This window comes from Mustela nivalis (genome assembly GCF_964662115.1).
Source record: "Mustela nivalis genome assembly, chromosome: 9".
Taxonomy (NCBI): Eukaryota; Metazoa; Chordata; class Mammalia; order Carnivora; family Mustelidae; genus Mustela; species Mustela nivalis.
This window is the reverse complement of record NC_139028.1, coordinates 70929593-70954336: the sequence shown is the minus strand read 5'-3', so window position 1 is coordinate 70954336 and position 24744 is coordinate 70929593. Positions and strand designations below refer to the sequence as shown.

Sequence of the window (24744 nt, the reverse complement as noted above, 5' to 3'; positions counted from 1 at the left end):
TGCAAACAGGCAAAGCACAAGGCTCTGAGGGCTGGAGTGGGGCGGGGGTGAGGGAGCCGGCGGTTTGGTGACGGGGCTTGGGGCCTGCGCTGGGGCCACGGGCCCTCCCGGCCAGGCTGACAGCCGCCCTCGGGCCACCGCGGCCGCGCCCCCTCCGCCCAGCGCCCGGAGGGGGAAGGGAGGGCGCCGGGAGGGGAGGCACTGCCCCCGCGCCGCCCGCCCCGGCCCGGCCCGGGGAGGACCGTGTGAAAATGAGGCCCGGGGCTCGGGGGCCGGGCGGGGCCGGGCCGGGGGTGTCAGAGCACAGCGGGCAGGGCGCCCGCACACACCTCCCGGAGCCGCCGCCACGCTCGCCGCCTCTGCCCGCAGCCGCCGCGCCATTCATGGGGGGCTTGGGCCGCGGCTGTCCCGGGACCGCCCGGGCGCTGCTGCTGCCGCTGCTGCTGCCGCTGCTGCTGACCACCGCCATCCCGCCCGGCCGGGGCCTCTCCCCGGGACCGCCAGAAGGTGAGTGCCAGCACCTCCGGGGCCTCGGCACGCACCTGGCAGGGGCGGGCGGGGCCGGCGCCGGGACGGGGTCCTGGGTCCCCCGGTGGGATCGCGCCGGGCGGGCCAGGGTGGGCTTCGCTGCGGGAGCTCCGCGTGGCCCCCGCTCCCTTGGGGCCTCACCCGGTGGCCCGGCCACGGCACCAGGACTGCTTGGGCTAGAGGCCCAGGGCCTGAGGGTCGCCGCCCGGCCTCGGACCCGGGGCCCATGACAGTTCTCTCCCCAGTCCCGCTGCCGGGTGTTCCCGGAGAGTCGCCTGCTGGGCCGACTCCCGCCCACTGAGAAGGACGGAGGGCACCCAACTCTCGGGGTCCAGCTCCTCATTTGTGTAGATGGGGAAACTGAGGGTCCCGGCCGCGGTACCTCCGTGAGGTCCTGGCAGCTTTGCTCCTTCTTTCTTCTGGAGCCAGGAAGTTCTGTAGGCTTCAGGGTGGGCTCTGGTTTTTTCTCTGAGAAACGGGCACAGGTTGAGGAGCCTGTTTTATCCTGTGCCTTAAGCCCGAACAAACCCGGATTTCCCCCTGCGGTGGGAGATAAGTCCTCTGGACGTGCTGCACTAACTGAACTTGCAGTATTTTCAAAACTTTTGTTTTTTAGTTAACATCCTGGAATGGTGTCAACCCAGGAAATACTTCAGCCAAAGCCGGTTTCCAGGTTGAGAGGGTGGGCAGCGGTTGATGGGGTGTGGAAACCATTCCCACTTTGGGCCATCTGAGAGCTCAGGACGGTGAGCTCAGAGCCCAGGGCGAGCTTTCCCCACGTACCTCCACCCCTGAGAAAGCTGACACTGCTTGTTCTCAGGTTTTGGTTTTTTTGTTACAGTTTGTTTTGTTTTTGCCAATCTGGTCTTTTCCTTCAACGGGCATTTATTAATGCCTAATCATGTGCCAGGCACTGTGCTTGGCATCAAGGATGCAGTCTGTAATCAGGACACCATCTAGAGGGGAGGACTGGCAGGAAAGCAGTGACAATCCTGTGAGATATGTGCTATGAAAGGAGATAAATATGACAGCAGGTTGTGGGGGATACCACCTACACTGGGGGATCATGATGGGCTTCCTGGAGAAGGTAGATTGGAGCTGAGTCTTGCAGATGAATAGAAAGGGTGTGTGGGGGAGTAGTCTGGTGAGAGGGAACAGGCTGTGCCTGGGAACAGGAGGCTGGAAGTGGAATGGTTCATCCCAGGGTCTCCTGAGGAGTTTAGCGGGTGAGGAGTGAAGTGGGTTGGGCTGGCAGGAGGTGAAGCTAGAGAACAGCCTAGACCAGATCAGGAAGGGCTTGGAGTACCGTACCAGGAGCTTGCTGTGCTCTTTTGCAGATGTGGACGAGTGTGCCCAAGGGCTGGATGACTGCCACACCAACGCCCTCTGTCAGAACACACTCACCTCCTACAAGTGCTCCTGCAAGCCTGGCTACCAGGGAGAGGGCAGGCAGTGTGAGGGTAAGCAACTTGGGGACCCGTGGTAAGTCGACCAGCAGGTGAAGGCCCCCACCCCCTCAGTTCATGTGGTGGCCACTCATTGTGGTAAAAGTGCTCCTCCCCTGCCCCTCAGGTCATATCCCCATCTTCTGAAGTACATTTCAGACCTTTAGAGCACTAGGAATATCGGGTCTTCCCTAGAGCTGATCATATAGTTCCCCTTACCCCCCAGAAAGTAGTAAATTTCTTTATATTAACATATAATATATTATTTTTCCCAGGGGTACAGGTCTGTGAATCGTCAGGCTTATACATTTCACAGCATCACCATAGCACATACCCTCCCCAATAGATCATATAGTTTTATGTGGTTCCAAAATGCCCTTTCGTCTAGCTTGTGAAAGGGAAAAGAGGTGCTTTGGTGTTTTTGGTCCTACTCAGTTTGGGGTCAGAAAGTCAGCAGCCCTATGGATCAGGACAGCCACTTCTGCCCCATCCTGGGGCAGTTTACACCCTTGCCCTGAGTCTGAGGGTAGGAGTTCTGCCTTCGCCTGCTGGCTCTGGAGGCTCCATTTTGCTCATCACTTTGGGCTGTTTGGTGTTGTGACCTCCCAAGCTTTAGAGTTATACCAAGGGCCTGCCTCATTTGGAGCCGCGTGCTCGTACCTGAAAGGTGTGCAAAGGGGTATTTTAAACCCTTAGAGTTCTAGATCTTTGAGCCAAAAGTCTGGACTCTGCCATCTTGTGTTCTGGGCCAGTGTCAGGAACTCTGAAATTCAGAACTATCCAGACACTGGGCACTCATTGGAAGAGGCTATTCTTGGGAATGGAATCATGGCATGTTGGAGCTGGCAGGGCTCTTCTCTTTCAGGGAGCTCTGAGCCATTACCATTTCTCAGATGTGAGACACTGAGGCCCCTGAGGAATTGGGAAAGGGACTTGTGGCCATAACCGCAGAGCTAACCTGCAGGTTGAAGAAAGTCAGATGTCTACCCTAGCTCTGTCCCTGGACCCATCTCTCTCTCTCTCTCTTTTTTTTTAAGATTTTATTTATTTATTTGACAGAGATCACAAGTAGGCAGACAGGCAGGCAGAGAGAGAGAGGGAAGCAGGCTCCCTGCTGAGCAGAGAGCCTGATGCAGGACTCGATCCCAGGACCCTGAGATCATAACCTGAGCCGAAGGCAGTGGCTTAACCCACTGAGCCACCCAGGCGCCCTAGACCCATATCTCTTATATTCACTCAGCATCCTGATGTCCTTCATTGGTGGGTAAGAAATCCCAATATTTATATTTTTCTTTGTGCATGAGAAGCAAAACTTGCTTCTCCTATCAGAGGAGGCGTGCTCGCAGTCACATTTACAGCGAATGAGGTTGGTAGCTTATCCTTAGAGCCCTTGTGTTTCTCTAAGATCATGTCCTCCCAGAGACAGGCAACCATCTCTCTCTTTCTGTCTTTCATCATGGGAAGCCAAAAGGCTACCTCTCTCTGAAACTTCTCTCCGCTAGTTCCTCTCTACCACATCCTCACTGTATTAAATACTAAACTTACAGTACTGGAATTCGCACATGTTCTTACCCTGTTTGGGGGGGGGGGAAATGTTTACTTTTTCACTGGTGTTCTAGTCACTGTATAGTCTCTGGGAGTGGGGGTGGGTGCAGAAACTGCCATGTGTTCTTTGAGATAGAGTACATATTTAGCAAATGATGTGGAATGACACGTAGAAAGAATTTCCTTATTCTTAGCTGTTGAGCTCAACATATAACACATGAAATTGAGTCACTGATAGTTTATCATTGAAAAGTCTACTATTTAGTTTAAAATAATGATTGACTGGAGTTGTTGCTTTTATGTATTTAAATTGGCTTTAAAATAATAATAATAATATATATATTGTTATTATAAAAAGTCAAACAATACAGAAAATATATGAAATAGTAAATTAAAGACCCTCTTATTCCTTTATCCACAGGTAATCACTGTTAACAGGGGTATATATTCTTTGTAATGTTATTTAAAACTAAAACACCAGAGGGATATGATCTTTTACACACTTGTAATACTTTTGAATACCTACAAAGCTAGTGAGTAAGGATGTCCCTGTTTGGTTCAGATTTCTTGGCACAAACATTGGGAAGCAGAAACTTTCTTCCAAGAAAGAAAAGGTGAGAAAATAAAGATTGCAAGAGTTCAAAGATGTAGGATTTTAAAGATGTAACTCTTTTATGTGTGTTCCATGGCTCACTCGTTTAAACCCTGGTATCATTTCTGTTGTGTTTATTGTCAGCTTCACTGCTGCTGTTTAAGTATAAGGATAGGAAGTAGGTTTTCCCAGAGTGGCCAGAATTTTATCCTCCATAGTTTTTTTCTGCCAAAATGTTGGAGGAATGAAAATATGGACCCTGAATAAGTATTTTAAAAATACTATAATTCCAAAGTGGCTTTGAAGAAATGAAGTTTTATTCTAAATGGTCTTTGTTTATATCCCAGACTTTGGAGATGGGATATTTCAGCGGTCAGTGTTCATTGTGTTGTTCTTACTTCTCAATCTAGGGAACTGAATCAAATTTAACAAGGATGGATCTAAACTTGGCCTTTGTATTGAGGAGCTGTTTAAAAAAAATTTTTTTTTTAAATTTTGGAATGGTTTTAAATTTCATGAAAGTTGCAAAAATAGTGCAGAATTCACACATGACTTAAGCTTATCTTACTCTGGTGTTAACAGCTTATATAACCATAGTACAATATCAAAACCAGGAAATTAACATTGGCTCAATACTTCAAGCTAAGCTATAGACCGCAGTCAGATTTCACCAGTTATTTCTTAATCTTCCACCCCCAGACCATTCCAGTTCAGAGTCCCACATTACATTTAGTTGTTGTGTCTCCTTTGTCTCCTCCAACCCTGACATGACATGTCCCATTACTGGTGATATTTAACCTTGATCCCATGATTAAGATGGTTTATCCTGGGTTTCTCCATTGCAACGTTACAATTTTTTTCATTTTGCAGTGAACACACATGTTAGGGCAGATACTTTTAGTCGGTGTTAATATCCTGTTTCAAATCTTTGCCCACTGATTTTAGCATCCAACTGTGGATCTTGCCTATAACAGTTATTACTGTGATGTAATAACTGGTAATTTTATATTTCCCTCATCCCTTATACATCTGTTAATTGAGATTCTTCTGTAAGGAAGGTCTTTTGCTTCTCCCCTGTTTATACATTTATACATTTATGCCCAGATGGACTCATGGGTATTTAATTATATGTATAATAATTTATTTGGGGCCCAAATTATTCCAGCTTTACCCATTGGGCACTCCTTCACATTGTTTCCTATGTCCTTTTGACATGCTCTTATCCTTTTTTGAGAAATTCCTGGTTTTCTGGTACCATAAGATCCCATAGACTCCTCTTGTATTTTCCCTTCCCTGACCCTGGAACTAAGCACTTCTCCAATGAGCCCCGGTTCCTTTGATTGGAAAATGGTGCACAGAAGCCAAGATTGGTATTTTCATTGTTACTGGGATGTCATTGCTCCTAGGCTCTCTCAGTACACAGATCTAAGAAATCTAAGTATGGGGCGCCTGGGTGGCTCAGTGGGTTAAGCCACTGCTTTTGGCTCAGGTCATGATCTCAGGGTCCTGGGATCGAGTTCCGCATCAGGCTCTCTGCTTGGCAGGGAGCCTGCTTCCCTCTCTCTCTCTGCCTGCCTCTCTGTCTACTTGTGATCTCTCTCTGTCAAATAAATAAATAAAATATTTTAAAAAATACTTTAAAAAAAAGAAATCTAAGTATGTATCCTAACCCATATATATATATACATTTATTTATAGTTATTCCTTGTATATATCTATTTGCATCTATATTAAAAACAATGGCTTACACTGATGCTTTGGATTCCAAAGCAATGCCACAAAATCTGAGCTCCCTCTTTGTTTTTTCATAACTTCTTTCTCCAACAGTGAAAAAGATGACTTTCATTATCTGCAATACAGTTAGTTACCTGTTTGTTGAGTCCAAGTATACACATAAATAATCTACAAAACTACTATTCCATAGCCTTGAAAGTCAAGTAAAACAGATTTATTAGTTGGGGTACAGTATCTGTATATAGCTCTTTTTATTTTTAGCCTTACAACATTCAGTCAAGATGTTTTTCAAAGTTACTTGGCTAGTACTTTTCTTCTACGTATCCTTCAGTGTGATTGTTACTCATTTGTTGTATAGCTAAGTTCATTTGTTTCTCTTTGTACCCTGTTTGTATCTGTTCCCCTCCCCCCACCTCTGTATACTGGTTGATTGTATGTATGTACATAAGTACATAAGTATGTCCTTATGTATGTATGTATGTATTCATGAGTATATCAGTATGGTTCTGAGATTCAGAACTATACAAAATGGCATACACAGAGAAGTATTACTCCCTCTCCCCATTCCTGTTGCCCTGTATCTCATTCTTCCTTTTCAACCTCTTCCTACACACCATGGATCACCAGTCTCTCTAGTTTCTAGAAGATAAACCAGGTTTATCTTCCCTGCTTCCTAGTTTTGCAAATAAATGTGTATTTTCTTTTCTTTTCTTTCTTTCTTTTTTTTTTTAGAGAGAGAATGAGAGAGAGAGAGAGAATAAGTATGAGTGAGTGGGGGAGGGTACAGGGAGAGGGAGAGAGAATCTTAAGTAGGCTCCATAATCTGTGTGGAGCCTGACGTAGGACTTCATCTCACCACCCTGAGATCGTGAAATCAAGAGTCAGATGCTTCAATGAATCTTGGAACACTGAAAAAATTAAATTAAATTAAATTAAAAAAAGAGAGACAGATGCTTAACTGACTGAGCCACTCAGGTGCCCTGATAAATGTGTATTTTCTTTTGAACTACTTTAGTGAATTCTAATTTACATACCATAAAATCCACCAATTCAAAGTAAGTATACAAATAATTGATTTTGAGTAAATTAGCTGAGTTGTGCAACTATCACATAATTCAATTTTCAAACATTTTCCTCTTCTTAGTAAGATCCCTTATTCCCAGCCCTGTTCCGGACAACCTCTAGTCTACTTTCTCCCTCTACAGATTTGCCTTTCTGGATATTTCATATAAATAGAATCATACAATATGTGATCTTTTGCTTTTGACTTCCTTCACCTACCATGTTTTCGAGGCACATCCATGTTGTAGCCTGTACTGGCATTTTATTCCTTTTTATTGTTGCCTAATAGTCTATTGAATGGGTATACCATATTTTGTTTATCCATTCACCAGTTGATGGATATGTAGGTTGTTTCCACTTTGGGGCTGTCATAAATAATGTTGCTATGAACATTTACCTGCAAGTCTTTGTGTGGACATAGTTTTTCATTTCTCGTGAATATATACCTAGAAATAGAAATTTCTAGATTGCATGGGAAATTTGTTTAGCCTTTTAAGAAACTGCTACACTGTTTCCAAAGCGTCTGTGCCATCTTACTTTACCATCAGCAATGTATGAGGGTTCCCATTTCTCCACATCCTTTTCAACATTTGTTATTGTCTTTTTATCAAAACTGTTCTAGTGAGTGTGAAATGGTATCTCATTGTGGTTTTAATTTGAATTCCCATAATAATTAATGATGTTGACTGTCTTTTCATATGCTTATTACCCATTCCTATATCATCTTTGGTGAAATGTCTGTTCAAATCCTTTGCCCATTGTGAAATTAGGTTGTTTGTCTTTTTATTGTTATGAAAGTTCTTTGTAAATCCTTTATGAGGTATGTGATTTGCAAATATTTTCCACCAATCTGTGGCTTGTCTTCATTTTATTTATTTATTGTGTGTGTGTGTGTGTTTTAAGATTTAATTTATTTGTCAGAGAAACCGAGAAAGAGAGCACACACAAGTGGGGTGGGCAGCGGGCAGAGGGAGAAGCAGGCTCTCTGCTGAGCTTGGCAGGGAGCCCGATGTGGGACTCAAACCCAGGACCCTGGGATCATGGCCTGAGCCAAAGGCAGATGCTTAACTGACTGAGCCACCCAGGCATTCCTTTAAAGTTTTAAATTTTTATAAACTCTGATTCATTAATTTTAAAATTTATGAATTGTATGTTTGATGTTGTAGCTAAGAAATCTTTACCTAATCCAAGGTCTTGGATTTTCCTCATGAAAGCTTTATGTTTTATCTTAAAGGTTTTATAGTTTTATCTCTTACATTTAGGAGCCTGATCCATTTTGAGTTGATCTTTGTGTAGGTGTGAGTTAATGGTCTAAATTCTTCTTTTTGCATATGGACATTCAGTTGTCTCAGCACCGTTTGTTGAAATGACTAAGGCAAAAAAAATTGCCTTAGCTCTCTTGTCTACAATCAAGTGACCACAGATATATGATGGTTAATTTCTGGATTCTCTATCCTGTTCCATTGATCTGTATGTTTTTCTTTATGCCTGTACCACACTGTCTTGATAACTATAGCTTTTTGGTAAATGAAAGTCCTCCAAATCAAAGGGAAGTTCTGCTTTTTCAATATTGTTTTGGTTCTTCTTAGTCTTTTGCATTTCAGTATACATTTTGGGATAAGTTTGTCAAGTTCTGCCAAAAAGTGCTCTGGAATGTGTGTGTTTTTCATATTCCCCGATTTTTTTTGACATGATAATAAACTACAGATACTCTTTTCCATTTTGATTTTTTAACTTAATAGCATATCCTAGAAATCACCCCAAATCAGTTCAGAGATTTTTCTCATTCCTTTTTTTTTTTTAATAGCTGCACAGTACTTCATCGAATAAATGTACCATAGTTCTTCAACTACTTTCCTATGTGTGGGCAGTTAAGTTGTTTCTAGTATTTTGTGATTACAAAGAATACTATAGTGAGTAACCTTATGCATGTTATTTTTCCCGTTGTTGGAGACGTATCTTGAGGGTAGATTCCTGGAAGTGGGATGACTGGTTAGAGGGTAAATACTTCTATCTCCATCCTAAGCAATGGCCCCTTCTTTACTTCTTACTTACTTCTGTTTTATTCCTCAGACATTGATGAATGTGAAAATGAACTCAACGGAGGCTGTGTCCATGACTGTTTGAATATTCCAGGCAATTATCGCTGCACTTGTTTTGATGGCTTCAAGTTGGCTCATGATGGTCATAATTGTCTTGGTAAGGAAAACAGTTGGAAATGTCGGTGCTCCTTCACTTATCAGCTGGTGCTCTGCCCTTTTGCTTCCTTTGATGAAAACATACTCATTAAAACAAAAAGGGGATCAGAGATTTGTGTTTCCTGGCCCCCTAGAAATCACACTCTCTGACAGAAAACCAGTTAAAGTGTTTCAGTTTTTATGGGATCATTCATGATATAAATTCTCCATTAGTCTAAAGAGACAGACATCATTGTTATTACTCATTTCTAGCATTGACTTGTCCCCTTTAAGACCTTTGGTCTTGATTTGAAAGACTTTAACCATTTCTTTAACGCTGTAAGTATCTCTGTCCTAGAATTAGGTAAAACTGCTTATTCTGAAAACTCAAATGTGTGATTGGATCTCAGTTAGGTAACCCCGCCACCACCACCTTTTGCTGAAGAGACTAAGAAGTTCAAATAGAAACTTTCCATTAACAACCTCTTTTGACTCTACAAAACAGAACCATCTGTTGGAGTTTTAGTCCTGGAGTTAGGGACTGCAAAGAGCGTTGCTTATGGTGGTTGCTTATGCTGGGAATAAAACAGAATTCAGAACTAGCCAGCAACTGGATGGGGCTGAGTGGGCTGGGTGTTGAATAGTCTTAAGGGATACAGCACACGTGGCAGACAGGTGTTTGTGGTCTGTTTGCATTTTAAGGCTGGTGCTATCAGTTGTATAGAAGGACATCCTGGGAAACAGATGGCATTAGGGTCCTTTGACACTGATGACCCTTTGTGTGATTAACCTGCTGATGTCTGCTTGGCTGACCAAGGAGTAACTTGAGCTAGGCCCTGACATGGAGGGGATAGCTATTGAGATGCTTCGTTATAGTACAGGGGGAATGGCTGTTCGATTAAACATAAAAAGGTCAGCATAAAAGCCACTGGATAAGTACAGACAGAACTCGTTTTTCAAGTGGTGGAGAAGGAAAGACTTTTTTTAAAAAAAGGTTTTATTTATTTATTTGAGAGAGAGGGCGAAGTAGGCTCCCTGCTGAGCAGAGAGCCTGATGTGGAGCTTGATCCCAGGACCCTGAGATCATGACCCAAGCCAAAGGCAGAGGGTTAACCCACTGAGCCACCCAGGCACCCCAAGGAAAGACTTTCTCTCTGGAAATCAACCCTTGTATGTTGTTTATCCTACTTCAGTGTCCCCTGGAGCCCCACGCTGATATAGATTCTGGCCCTTCCTGTTAGCACCCTGTGTGAGAGATCAGTCTTTGGGCCAGAACACTTGGCCTTGCAAGCCCGCAACTGTCAGGAAGATTTGATTGAAGGCCAAGGCCTCACTAACCCCTTTGCAGACTGCCTAGGGCAGTCAGGACCTCAAAAAGACACTAGAGAGCCAATTCTGAGAAAAGCAGTCAATTGAGATTAATTAAAAACTAAAAAAAAAAAAAAGAAGAAGAAGAAGAAGAAGAAGTCACTTTCAGTGTGTAAGTTTTGGGGACACATGCTGTATGTTTTATTTTACCATTTTTCTGGGGGTGAATCTCACATTTCCTTTTGATTTGCCAAAAGTGCCATTTGCAGGAATTTATGCCTAAGGGCAGATCCAGTCATCTGGCTGGGGGAATGAGTGAGCTTCCTAGGAGCAAACCATCCCAGGGTGGGACCTGGGTCAGGTTGGGTCGGGTGGTTCTCAGTCAAGGCCGGCTCAGAAGTCCTGAGGCCGGGAGTCTGTCCTTGCCCTGGCTGCTAACACAGGTATTTCAGCAGACTATCTTCATTTCCCCTCCTTGGGGTGTCTTTGTGGCCTTGGTAGCAAGGATCTGCCTAGCAGAAATATCATGAAGATATGCTGAGTGTATCTGAAGGGGCTAAGGATTCTTTAAAGGAAGCCACGAGAAAAGGAAGTGGTGTGATAAGAAGAGCAGGACCAGCAGACACAGAGATTTCTGTGCCAGTTAGACTTGGAAGGGCTGGGGCGCCTGGGTGGCTCAGTGGGTTGGGGCATCTGCCTTCGGCTCAGGTCATGATCCCTGGATCCTGGGATTGAGCTCCTCGTCGGGCTCTCTGCTCAGTGGGGAGCCTGCTTCCCTTCCTCTCTTTCCGCCTGCCTCTCTGTCTACTTGTGATCTCTGTCTGTCAAATAAATAGACTTGAAAGGACTGAAGTATTTTGTGACATGGAAGCTCAGGGCCAACACTTTTCAGGAGCAGCACTTTCTTGCATTCCCTGGGCTGACCGCGATCCTCTCCTCGGCCCCTCACCACAGATTAGCCACAAATATATTCGCCAGAATATACACAGTACACATACCACTTAACTCTGGCACCAGACCCAGAATGCTCCAAGGTCCTGAATGTATGGGAGCCTGAGAAACACAGCTCTTCCGTGTAGCTCTCCTTCCTGAATTCAGTTTCCTTTTATTGAGCGTCTAGGAGTGCTTTCTAGCTATTCAGTGTTGTGGCAGTGGTTCTTAACTCTGGCTGCACGTTAGAACATTTTAGAAGTTTAAAACAACACCATTGCCTAGGTCTCATCCAAGACTAGTTACCTTAGTATCTCAGGAGGTGGGGTCCCGGCATCTGGGTCCTAATGCGCAGCCAGGGTTGAGAAGCAGTGTTTTGCAGTCTGGTGAAACTGACCAAGCAAGTGATACCTATTTGTGCCTGGGAACATGCACACTTTTTGTATTAATTCAGAGTACAATCCCCCAACTCAGTGGAACATTTCTAATGGCTTTAGAGAAAGGAATGGTAGGTTAAGTGTAGGGTGGTGAGTGGCAGCTCAGAGGGGAGCTCACCTTGACTCAAAACCAATCCAGTATTTGGCGTTTAAGGGAGCAGATCTCTCCTGCTCACCACAAGTCCTCATCGTGGAACACCCCAGCCAGGTGTGTTCCGGCGCGTCTCAACCTTTGGAATGTGCTCCCTTTACCCTTTGGCATAGAGAAGGGCAAGTTTGTTAGGCTTGAGGGGATGGCTTGAGTCCCATCTGTTTAGAAAGACATCTGCCTGGTAGTGTGGGAGGATGCATGACTGTAAGATCTGAAGCTTGAAACCAGATAACAGATATTTAAATGTGAATTTTCTTGTTATGGATGTGCCCAGAAGCTAGTGTTAGGCACATGGGAAATCAGGCTGTACAAGTAAATTGCTTTTATTATTTATTTTTATTTTTAAATTTTTAGATTTTATTTCTTAATTTGAGAGAGAGAGAGAGCCCATGTGCACCAGTGAGCAGGGGGAGGAACAAGGGGAGAGGGACAAGCAGAGTCCTTGCTGAGCTTAGGACCCGATGCAGGACTTGATCCCACAACTCCGAGATCGTGACCTGAGCTGAAATCAAGGGTCGGATGCTTAACTGATTGAGCCACCCAAGTGCCCCAAAGTAAAATTTTTTTTAAAAGATTTTATTTATTTATTTGACAGAGAGAAATTACAAGTACACTGAGAGGCAGGCAGAGAGAGAGAGAGAGAAGGAAGCAGGCTCCCTGCCGAGCAGGGAGCCCAATGCGGGACTCGATCCCAGAGATCATGACCTGAGCCGAAGGCAGAGGCTTTAGTCCACTGAGCCACCCAGGTGCCCCAGTAAATTATTTTTCTATCAGTCTTCTCCTTGAGCGTTGTCATGTTTCAGACTTTTCTGGAAGTTTCCTCTGCTTTGGCTCTGGTGATGCTCTGCTCTCCTGTTTTTTTTGTTCATGCACTGAGCAATGTACACCTGCAGTTCCAGGGCTGTTCTAAATAAAACAAAAATCTCTGTCCTCAAGAAGCCTGCAGTTTCATGGAGATGGATAAGTGGAAGGTCTGAGGGGTCAAAAAATACAAATTAAAAAAAGATTTTGAGAATGCAATATGGTCTGTGTATTGATGGAACCAGGCATGGAGTAACACACGACACAGTGGAAGGAAAGTCCCTAATCCCACCCCCAGGGAGGTGGATGAAGACCAGCGGCGGAGGGCTCCCTCCCTCTCTTTCTGATGACTCTTTCTCTGGGTCTTCTGCTCTCTCCTCCACATCCTCCTGCCCCTGCTCTTCTCCTGACTTCTGCCTCTGGCCCTGTGCTCTCTGCAGCCCTTCTCTCCTTTCCCACTCCTGCCTTCAGCTTCCTCATCTACATCCACCGTTTTATCAGGCCACCACAAGTCAACGGCTTTCAGAGGTGTCTTCACAACACCAGACTCAGGTTTCCCCTGCCTACTGGACCAAGGCCTGCAGGTCAGCATCTCACACACGTCACCTCCCTGCCGTGGTGGGGGCCAACCCCATCTCCACCCCCATTTTCCCGTCTGGCTCTGGTCTTCATGTTTCTCGGCCACCCCCACCCCGATGCCCACGTGGTTTTCTACCCTGCAGGCACCCCGCCCACAGTCCTCTTCTACTTCTTCCTTCCTAGGCATCCCCATGGCCAGGCCCCGGGTCTGGTCCCCAATTAGTGCCAGCTGAGGCTATTTCAGGTACACATGTGAAGCCCCACTCCCAGGCTTTCGATTCTTCTCCTTCCTTGCATCCTACCCCTTCCTTGGCTACTACCTTCTTCAGAACTCATGGGTCTTCCCAATTCAAGCCACCTTTGCTATGGTGGTTCCTGACTGCCTCCCAAATAAGGCTAAACTTCTTTGTCCGGTATTCAAAGTCCTCCATGGTATGACCCAATCTATTCCCAGCTTTATCTCCTGAAACTTCTCTGCATGGACCTGTGCTGCAGCCAAACTGAATAGCCACTGTTATCGGAACATACCCATGTTCCCCAGCATCTGTACTATGCTCATGCCCTTTCTTTGGCCTAGACTCCCTTCTCCTGATTTAGAATTGAAGACATTCTGTAGGGCCCCTCTTTCATCAGCTTTTCCATAAAACCCATTCTGATACCCCACAACCAAGTGGCCTCTTTTTCCTTTGCACCCACTTTTACCAGGTCTCACAATTACTCGGGACGTTTGCATTTTATTCTTTTATTTGCGTTTCCCTCTGCTGAAGGGTAGGCTCCTAGAGCAGAATTTGATCCTACTCATCTGTGTTTTACTGTCTCCTCTAGCACCATACTTGGGAAACAGAAAATCTTCAATGAATACTTACTAAATTGATTATCGTGTGTTCATGAGGAAGGCCTAGTTAAGGGAGCCCCAGACCCTGCTGACTTCAGTTTTGAGAACTGCTGTGATGCAGGGAAGGAAGAGAGACCTCATCTCTGCTTAGCAGGTGTCCCTGAGCTGCAGGGAGGGGTGGCATTTGAAACCGTCCCCAGAGCAAAGGCTAATTCTCCTCTCCCTCCAGATGTGGACGAGTGCCTGGAGAACAATGGCGGCTGCCAGCACACCTGTGTCAACGTCATGGGGAGCTATGAGTGCCGCTGCAAGGAGGGATTTTTCCTGAGTGACAATCAGCACACGTGCATTCACCGCTTGGAAGGTGCCTCGGCTCTGCTGTGGGTGGGAGTGGGTGGGTAGGTGGGTGGGGCTTGGGGGGCAGGGCCACCTCTGAGACCCTCCCCCACACTCAGTGATTTTCATGAACTATGTGAAAATCTGGAAGCGTGAGGATGAGTCCAGTCCCTGCCACTGGGTAACCCTGGGCAAGCTATTTTAGCTTCCACTTCCTCACCTGGCAAAATAAGTGGGTTGGGTGGGGTGAGCTCTGAGTCTCTTCAAATTCTCACATTCCTGATTCTAATCTTTAAATAGAGAACATTTCAAACATGACTAGATGTCTCAGGAGAAATGTAATGGACAATCTGCCAAGTTTTTCAAAAAGGTGCTGCAAACCACAGCTCCAAGTGCAAGCCCGCTCGGGGCCCTGGGTGGGTGGGGAGGAGCAGAGCCTTCTTAGAGGGGCTGCAGACCCGGATCCAGCCTTCCCTGGGTCTCCCACTTTTGAACTCTGAGCCTCTGGGGTTCTAGCTCAGAGGGACCCCCTCCCAGGCATGGGCTTTTGATGCTGTGGTTTCCCCGCACCACTGTTTACCATTCCTCCAGAAATTTGTAGATGGCTCTTCTGATGGCCGCCATCTTGTTCTCTTTGCTTTGGGTCTATACCTTTATTATTCCTCTGTTAGTTCAGTGGATTCTCTGGAGTTGGGGGGAAGGCATTAAGCACATGTGGCCGATCAGCCACTTTTAACGTGATGTGCTTTTAATTGTGTTTTTAATTGTGATGTGTTTTTAATTCTCTGCTCTTTCTTAAGCCAAAGGGCTACGTTTTGGTGGCTATGTCATCCCGGGGTTGCCTGTGTGTGTTTGTGAGGGAAGTGCTCTGAACACTAGACTATTCTCTCCTTTTGGCATGTGCTGCTCGTTCATTCTCATCACTGAAGAATGAGGCGAGTTTAATTCTTTTGCTATTTAATCACACATTTGTAGGTTTGTTGTTGAATCAGCATTCTTGTGACTTTTGTTTCTTTCTTTTTAGTTATTTTATTCTATTTATTTATTTGAGAAAGAGAGAAAGTGAAAGAGCACGAGACAGGGGAAGGGGTCAAGGGAAAGGGAGAAGCAGACTCACCCCGAGTAGGCCCTCACCTCAGGGCCCTGGGATCATGACCTGAGCTGAAGGCAGTTGCTTAATTGACTGAGCCACCCAGGTGCCCCTTCTGTGACTTTTCAAGAGTGTCTTTGTGGAAGATGATTTTTTTGCCTCATTTTCCAAGAATGATGGGTTCTTCCTTCTACCTGACTGGAAAAGGCTGTTTGGGTACAAAAAGGAATGGTCACAGGCCAGTGGGTTTGATGAGTCTTATCACCCTGAGCCTGCTGGTTCTCAGTGTTTGGGCAGGAGAGACACACACTGACTCTAACTGACAGATCTCTTATCTCACGCAGGTGTGGCCTTAATAGAGTAGCAGTTGGGTTTCATATTCCTGGTGGGTTCTCTGGACTTTTCTGTGAGCCTCACATCTGGGATGAGGCGGGATTAAGAAGCCTGCAGGACGAGCTAACTCAGGGCACCTCCTCAAGTCACTCGCTCTCCCTATAGGTTCCTCGGACAGAAGTGGGGACCTGTGGGTCAGGCCTTTGCTTGAACACAGGAGAGATCCCCACCCACTCCCAAAGCAGTTCACGGCAATTAAGATCATCTCTTACCCTTGTGCTTCCAAAGCAGTGGCTCAGCTCCTCTGTCCCCTCCCACAGAACCTCCAGACTGATTACAGACACAGGCTTTTCCTAACAGAAGTAAATACAAAAGCAGTTCCTTTCTGCAATCTGTGTTTTCTAAATTTTCTACAATTCAGACATTCTTGGAGTCTCTGAAGAGTATTTAAAACGAACATACTTGTCTGGAGCTAAAACCAAAATCCAAGAATTTGAGCTGTGGTCTGGGAGTGCTGTCTGTGCCGTTGCAGCCTGATTTCTTGTTGAATTCATGGCAGCCTGGGCCAACAGATTATAGCATTGATAACTGAGACCCTGACCATCCTAAAACCTTAGGATTCAACTCTTCAAATAGAACAGTGTGTAAACAGTGTTCCTTTAGGATTTCCTCCTTGATGTGCACATTAAACCCTTAGGAACTGTATTAAAGTGGGCTTGAAAACCCCTGTTGATACTCCAAAATTGGTTATCCTGCAAGCTAGTGTTTTTTGGTGTTGTGGTTATTTTTAATAATTATTTACTAAATGTTCTTCAGGGGATCATAGTAGATGATTTTGAGGGAAAGCTTAAGCTATTGATTTTTCTTTTCTTCTATTTTTTATTCTTAGAGACACCAAAGCTCTGGTAAAGAGACTGTGTGTTTTCACCCATGTAATGGGGGTAGGCTGGAGAGAGCCATTCTGCCCCAGCCAGGCTTTGTCCCTATTCATGGGTGCTCAGGCTCTCAAAATGAGCATTCCTCTTTCGTTTTGTCTGCTCTGAGAATATTTTTCGATGTTTGCACCACTGCCTTTTCAGAGTAGGAGGAAGGTGTCAGGATCGTGAGGAAGGGGCTGTCTCTCAGCAGGGACTGGTTCCGTCTTTTACATAATGTTTCCACTGGGTTTGCAAGGCCTGTCTTTCTCCAGTTTCCAGAAATATTCCTCAGTGGGACCACCGCAATAGTGTGTCTCTAGTGCTTTTGAGCTATTTCCCTCCTGGTGAACTAACAGCCCTAAACATGATTGCCAGCCCAGTTTCTTGGGCAAAGGGAGTGAGAACCATGGTAGGACCTCCCAGTTTGGACCAGACCCATCTGCCTCCCTAGCAGTGGACTTTTTTTTTTTTTTTGCATCGGGGAACTTTGAACAGCTTCAGGGGCCCCTTTTGAAAAGCCCCTGGCATTTCCAGAGCTGTTTTAACATCTATTATCTCCTGGTAACTTTGGTATAACTCAATAGGATAGGGCATCAGGGGACAGATATTCATGTATCCCCACAGCATCTGGCACATAGTCAGGTTTTTGTTTGTTCGATTGTTTGTTTTTTAAATACTCAATTCTTATGAAATATTTCTTGTGTGAATGAATTGCTGCTCTGAGGCAGGAAAGGTCACTTTGCAGATGTCTTCCCAGACTTGTAGACAGAGTGAGAAGAAGCGGCAGCAGCTGACCTCTTCGAGGAGTGTGCGTGGCAGGTGTTCCTGCTGCCTTTCTGGGGTGCTGTTATGTTCAGCTCTGGGTGCTTTCTGGCACCTGTGACCCCAAAAGTCCTGCTGACCCAAGGATAAAGGTAATTCTTGCTGGGCCTTCCTAGGAGGATAGAACGTTGCCTCTGGGGGCAGCTCTCACCTCCTGTGCCGTCTCAGTATTAGAAGCAAATAACATTTCCACAAATCACCAGCCAGAGCTATGAGAGAGCTTTGCTCGGGTATGAGCCCCATTCTGTGTTAATGGGCAGCAGCCTTGGCACGGGTGAATGGATCTCAGCGACGTCCCGCAGACGGAGTGCGGGAGTCCAAACAGCTTGTAACTGTCAGATAAAAAACAAAATGGTTTTAAGAGAGTGTGGGATGTATTAACCGTTACACTGTCTTCTGGAAGAGGAATGACATCTGTTTGTATTAAAACGGCTATTCCAGTTAAGCACAGATCAACAGCTCTGTAGTGAGAATTGGAGAGAAGTGACTTTTGACTTAATTAGAACCACTTGGCTAAGGTTTCAAGGACACAATACAGAACAGTGTAGGATCCTGGAGAAGTTGAATGAAAACTTCTTGTACTCATGTTTATTTTATTTTTTTAAAAGATTGTATTTATTTATTTGACAGAGAGAGAGAGAGAGAGACAGAGACAGAGAGAGGGATTGCAAGTAGGCAGAGAGGCAGAGAGAGAAGGGGAAGCAGGCTCCCCGTTGAGTAGAGAGCCCGATGTGGGGCTTGATCCCAGGACCCTGAGATCATGATCTGAGCCAAAGGCAAAGGCTTAACCCATTGAACCACCCATGCACCCCTTGTACTCATGTTTAAAACAGCATTACTACTTCCTACATTAGAGAGTGTCTTGTTAGCTGAGAACCATTAAACCTACTCTGAAAGATGTTCTTTGCACAGATACAAAGAAGTATCAGATGGGCGTGTAGTCAATAACACAGTTCGAATGGAGAGGAGGTCTTGAAAATACTGTTGGGCGTGATAATAGTTCCTCCAGAGTGCTGGCAGGTGGCAGGGTCTCAAAGAATAGGTTTTGAGAAGAGGCAGGATTCTGGAAAACTACACAGATGTACACTATGTTATGAACTCCCTTCATTTAAATGCATGTTAAACCAGCTCGGGAAGTTACCCCCCTTCCCTGCACTGTTACCACAAGATTGGACTGCAATGAAAATGAGAGTCTACCTGGAGAGAATTTTACAGTGGCTGCAGAAACCACCTGCTTGCGGGCTCTCTCTGCTCCCTTGCTGGTGTGCTTCAAGCCCACCATGGGGGGTGGGGTGCAAAGATTAAATGAGAGTACTCACAGAAGAGAGGCCCCTGGGCCAGTGTTCGTGTGCTGATGCCTTTAGTCACAGTCACCTCCAAAATGTGCATTTGGTTAGGGGAGAGATGAGGGTTGATGTTTTCAGAAAATCATTTTCAAGAGTATGTGAAAACTTTGGCCATCTTCATCTATCTGCAGATTTTCTTTTTTCTTTCTTTTTTTTTTTTTTAAGATTTTATATATTTGACAGAGAGATAGTGAGAGAGGAAACACAGCAGGGGGAGTGGGAGAGGGAGAAGCAGGCTTCCTGCAGGGCTTGATCCCAGGACCCTGGGATCATTACCTGAATGGAAGGCAGATGCTCAAGGACTGAGCCACCCAGGCACCACTATCTGCAGATTTTCTTAGAGAGATCCTCCTTCTTTCTTTGTCTTCTTGGTCAGCATGGGTAACAACCTGGCAGAGAGTCTACGCTGGTTCCTGGGGTCTGCAGGCATGGCTCTACAACCACCAGAGAGCCCCTGGTGGGAGCTTTCTTTTCTGTGTATTAGGAAAGGTCTCTTTCCGCTTTAGGAGACTTGAGATATCGTATCTCTTGGGTGACAGAGGAAATTTGTCATGTCTCTGTTAATTGACCTGATTGGATTTTAATGACATGTTCTCTTAAAATGTGGGGCTGACGGAGACCCAGGCTGTCAGGTCCCACTGTCCAGCCCTTGGCAATGCCCCTGGGGCTGCAGACTGTATGCACAGTCTGGTCACTGGCTGCATGCTGCTCTTTTGCAGAGGGTCTGAGCTGCATGAATCAGAATCACGGCTGTAGTCACATCTGCAAGGAGGCCCCAAGGGGCAGCGTTGCCTGTGAGTGCCGGCCAGGCTTTGAGCTGGCCAAGAACCAGAGAGACTGTGTCTGTAAGTACAGCCTAGCACATGCCTGTGCTGGATCCAGCCTGCCCCAGACATTGTCTTGTGCAGCCCAGCATCAGAAACGCTACCTCATGACACAGTGGTCACATCAGGGAAGGTGGGTGTCACGGGACACTCACCTCCACTGAGGACTAAGTTCGCTGCACCGGGGGTGGTCTCCCCGAGGGAAGGGAGGAAGGAAGATGATGCTTTTTAAGGAAACCAATCAGAAGGAAATAAAATCCAGAAGGACCGTGAATGCTGGGGCCGGTCTCCCTGTTCCCACAGAATAAAATCAGATGTGGTCATCTGGCAACCCCAGCTCTTTGCTACCTGGTCCTGCTTCTTCTTTTTCTTTTAAGGTTTTATTTATTTATTTGACAGAGATCACAAGTAGGCAGAGAGGCAGGCAAAGAGAGAGGAGGAAGCAGGCTCCCCACTGAACAGAGAGCCTGATTCAGGGCTCGATCCCAGGATCCCGGGATCATGACCTGAGCCGAAGGCAGAGGCTTTAACCCACTGAGCTACCTAGGTGCCTCCTGGTCCTGCTTCTTATATAAGCCACATCGGCCTCCTTTTCCCAAAACCCAGCCTCTGCCTGTCAGAGAACAGCTTGTGTCCCTTCGTACCTCCAAGCCTTCTCCAAGCACTCCTCCAGACCTGGCTTGGTGAATTCTCACTTAACTTTCAATATTCTGCTTAACTTCTAATAATGACAAGCAGAATAGTGACTTTTAAAAAAAGACTTTATTAATTTATTTGACACAGAGAGAGAGGGGGAGAGACAGAACACAGCAGGAGGTGTGGCAAGGAGAGGGAGAACAGGCTTCCCACTGAGCAGAGAGTCCCAAGTAGGGCTTGATCCCAGAACCCTGGAATCATGACCTGAGCCGAAGACAGATGCTTAACCAATTGAGCCATTCAGGCGCCCAGAGATTAACTACTATTGAGAGCACATTTACTACATGTAAAGGCTTGTCCAAAGATGTACCAATTCCACTGACTTCTTAATATCACCACCCTATTGAGCTAAGTATTATTATCCTCATTTTTAGTAGAGAAAATTGTGGAGAAGGTAAAGCAACAAGGTTGCATAGGAAGCATGAACCCAGTTAGCGTTCAGATGTAGGTCCTCCTAGCTCTACAGCCTGGCGCACCTCACTAACTGTCCCCAGAAGCCTGCCCTGACCAGCCAGGCAGCCACTTTGTATTTTGGCTCTCACAACACTGTTGGTTCCTCAATGATAGCACATGACACATGTGCTGAATTGTGCATTTATGTGTCTGTCCCCCCAACTGCGAACACCCCCAAGTCAGGGACCTCCTCTTATTTTTGCCCCTCAGTTATTCCCCAGTGCCCAGCACAGGATGTGCCACACACTTGTTTACTAAATGAATGAATGGTGTCCACAGTCTGGACACAGCTGCCCCATGATGATGAAACACAAGAATGAAACTCCAACTGGTCATAGGAAACAACCAGCCATTAAAGGTGTTCCTAAACCACTATTTGTGCCAGACGAAACACGGACGGTTTTCCTTTAGCAAGTCTTCCCAAAGCCATGGACCTTCTATAATTCCCCTGCAGTCTGCCAGGGATGGTTGTTTACAGCGCGTCAACCTTAGTGGTTAAGACAGGAGGAGGTTGTTTCTCTGGTGAAGGCCTTCTCTTCAGTTTCCATGACAAAGCAGAGTGGGCGGCCCTGAAACCTGTCAAACCAGGGCTGGTACCACCACCACAACCACCACCTGGGGCCCCTAAAAGTAAGGCTGTCCCTGAGGGCTTCCAGTGGGCTGAGGAAAGTGGAAACTGCCTTCCTCGCTCCTGGTCTCTTCACAAGGAGGACCTAGGTCTCCAGATGAGGTTCTCTCTGGGCATTTCAGTCTTTCAGGGACCAGTAGAATACCTGGAATTAATTAATTAATTCATTTGTTTATTTATTTATTAAAGATTTTATTTGTCAGAGAATGCACAAGAACACAGGCAGGGGGAATGGCAGGCAGAGGGAGAAGCAGGCTCCTTGCTAAGCAGGAAGCCCAACATGGGACTCAATCCCAGGACCCTGGGATCACAACCTGAGCCGAAGGCAGATGCTTAACTGACTGAGCCACCCAGATGTCCCAATACCTGGAATTTAAAATTTAAAATATTAAAATATTTTAAGAGGTCACTTCTCACATAATATTATAATCACATTTGGGGAAAGAACAAAAAGAAAAAAAAAGTTGCAGAATTGTACCACATAACCAGCTGTTTCACTTTGTTTTTTTTTTTTTTTAAGACTTTATTTATTTTTTTGACAGAGAGAAATCAGAAGTAGGCAGAGAGGCAGGTGGAGAGAAAGGGGGAAGCAGGCTTCTGTTGAGCGGAGAGCCCAATGTGGGGCTCGATCCCAAGACTCTGAGATCATGACCTGAGCCGAAGACAGAGGCTTAAACCACCGAGCCACCCAGGCGCCCCTGTTTCATTTTGTTTTGCTCTTCCTTCCTGCCCCTTCACTGTTTTCATATTCCTGTTTAGTTGATCTCATGTGTACACAGTGTTTACCTCACTGTGATCTCAGAAGAGTTTCTTTCTAACATCACAAATGTGTATTTAGTTTTTTTTTTTAACTGGAAAAATTACATATGCCTGTGTAAGTATTCAAACAGTTCTAAGGATGTAAAGAAAACATTCTTCCTTCTCCCATTTTTCCTACTAGAGGTAACCACTGTTCACTTTGACGAATACATAGTTTTGAGTTGGTTTTTTTTTTTTGGCTGATCATCAATAAATTCATACAGTCTTCATAATTCTTGGGTAATGTTGCATTAATTGTGTGCAGAGTCATCATTTTCTCTGAATATCCTCCCTTCTAACTAATCTAGATAGAATCACATGAGAGAAATCTTAACATATATGTACAAATGAACATTATCTGTTTCTTCCAGCCATAAAGTGCTATAACATTTTCTATAGGCCCAGTACAGCTGAATTAATATGCAAAATCTCCTGATAGACCAACGCACTAGTCTAGAATCCTTTGACATAATTCCCCTTAAAAAATGAAAGGGCAATGCCTTCCTATCCCCATCTTCCTATGTAATTGCTCAAAACTGTCTTTTGGGATTTCCTGGATTCGTACTGTATCTACATAGATAGCAGCAGGCTCTGAGTCAGAGTTACTTGTTTTATACACCATGTCTAGCATATACAATGTACTCAGATGCTTACTGAATGATTATCAGAGACCTTCTGAAACAAAAGCAGCCCCATTTGTGGAAAATGCATGGCCCAACATGTTGATTCCTTTTCATCTCAGTGACCTGTAACCATGGAAACGGTGGGTGCCAGCACTCATGCGAGGACACTGCTGAAGGCCCCGAGTGTAGCTGCCATCCACAGTACAAGATGCATGCAGATGGGAGGAGCTGCCTCGGTGAGTGACCCCGATACTTGGTAAGGGTCTGCCCATCCATAACCCTAACCATAACCCTAACAATAACCTCTGACCCCTAACCCTAACCCCTAAACTTAACCCTAACCCCTAATCCTCTAGCTTCTGGCCCTCTAACCCCCAAACCCCTAACCCTGTCCCTGACTGTGAATGGTGTTTAGCACCAGGTTCAGGGTGCTCCTGGTCCATTTGCCTCCAAACAGGTCCCGTGCTATCTTACACGTGACAGTGGGAGTAAGTGGTCTAGTCCTCAGAGGGGGTCTCTCTCTCTCTCTTCCTGTGCCACCTCGGAAAGCCCTTTCTCTCCTAGATGAGGGGGCTCCTGAAGATGGTATTCTGAGGACTGGGACATTGCATCCTAAGGGGCCAGGGCCATGTGAAGTTAAAGCTAGCCATTTGTGATGACTTAGTGGCCATTATGGTGAGCAGAAGACAGGGTTACGTATTTCTGTCAGGATGCCAATCCTGTACTTCGTGGCATGTCTTTTGCTAGCTCCATTTAGAAGTTCCCAGGCCCAAGATTCTTTTTCGTCCTGGACTAAGGGCATTGGAGGGAATCTGAAGCTTGCATTCCCTGGTGTCTCTGGTCACTGCCATATGCTTCAAAATTCTTTTCCAACATTAACTAAGGCTCTGTGGCCATGTCACTGGCCTTGTTCCCCACAGAGCCTCATTATAACACATTATTACTGAGCGAACAGAATCGCGTATCCTCCATTGTTCTCACGTCTGGGGTTTCAGCAGAAGGGGTTGTGCAGGGGTGAGTCATCGGACTCGTTCACTCTGCGAACTGTGCTCTTTGGTGTCTCTTACAGAGCGAGAAGACTCTGCTCCGGAGGGGACAGAGAGCAATGCCACGTTGGTGGTGGACGGCGACAAGCGGGTGAAGCGGCGGCTGCTTATGGGTAGGCGCCTCCCCCACCCTTCCCTGGCCACTGTCGTCGACCCTCTCCCTTTACTACCTCAGGCCTGCACTTGGGGCCCATACCCACTCGACCAGCTGGACCAGGGTCAGCAGCTCCTGTCAAGCCAGGTGTGTCTGCTCTTCCCCCACAGCTGTCACTCAGTCCCCATCCAAGGACCTGGCAGTTGTGGGAAGGGCACCAGCCCCGAGAATGGCCTGGTTAGGGTCCCAGGGCTGCCCCCACCTGGCGAATGGCCCTGAGCCTGTGTCTTGGGTCTTTCAACTGGGGATCATAAAACCTACCTCTTAGGGTTCTCAGCAAGCTCAGTGAGGATGATGTGTGGCAGTGCCCAGAGTCCAATGCCTGGGACTTCATAGGTGGTCAGTGAATGTCAGTTCCAATTCTTCGGAGCGGCTGTGAGCAGGGAGGCACTTTGGGCCATCCCTGGCTCAGGATGGCCTTGTGTCTGGGGTTTTTGTCAGCGAAGTCCTTGTCTCTCTGACTTCAGCCCGTGCTGCTGGCAAAAGAGATGAATGCAGAAGAGCGGCACTTGGCAGTGGGGTGTGGGAAGGTCTGCCGGCAGAGCTGGAGACGG

General features: G+C 46.1%; 1 protein-coding gene across 4 annotated transcripts in view; it reads left to right on the top strand.

The window, feature by feature from the left end:
- The first annotated feature begins 208 nt into the window (after positions 1–208).
- SCUBE2 (signal peptide, CUB domain and EGF like domain containing 2) overlaps positions 209–24744 on the top strand; it is a 69959-nt gene continuing 45423 nt past the window's right edge. The window contains exons 1-7 of one of the 4 annotated variants that reach the window (XM_082683063.1): positions 210–507; positions 1866–1988; positions 8980–9105; positions 14354–14488; positions 19688–19813; positions 23110–23226; positions 24060–24149. In XM_082683063.1, coding sequence (XP_082539189.1) covers positions 252–507; positions 1866–1988; positions 8980–9105; positions 14354–14488; positions 19688–19813; positions 23110–23226; positions 24060–24149 — 973 coding nt within the window. In that variant the 5' untranslated portion in view covers positions 210–251. Of the gene's footprint in view, positions 508–1865; positions 1989–8979; positions 9106–14353; positions 14489–19687; positions 19814–23109; positions 23227–24059; positions 24150–24744 lie in introns of all 4 variants that reach the window. The other 3 variants (XM_082683064.1, XM_082683066.1, XM_082683065.1) reach the window with 3 other exon arrangements.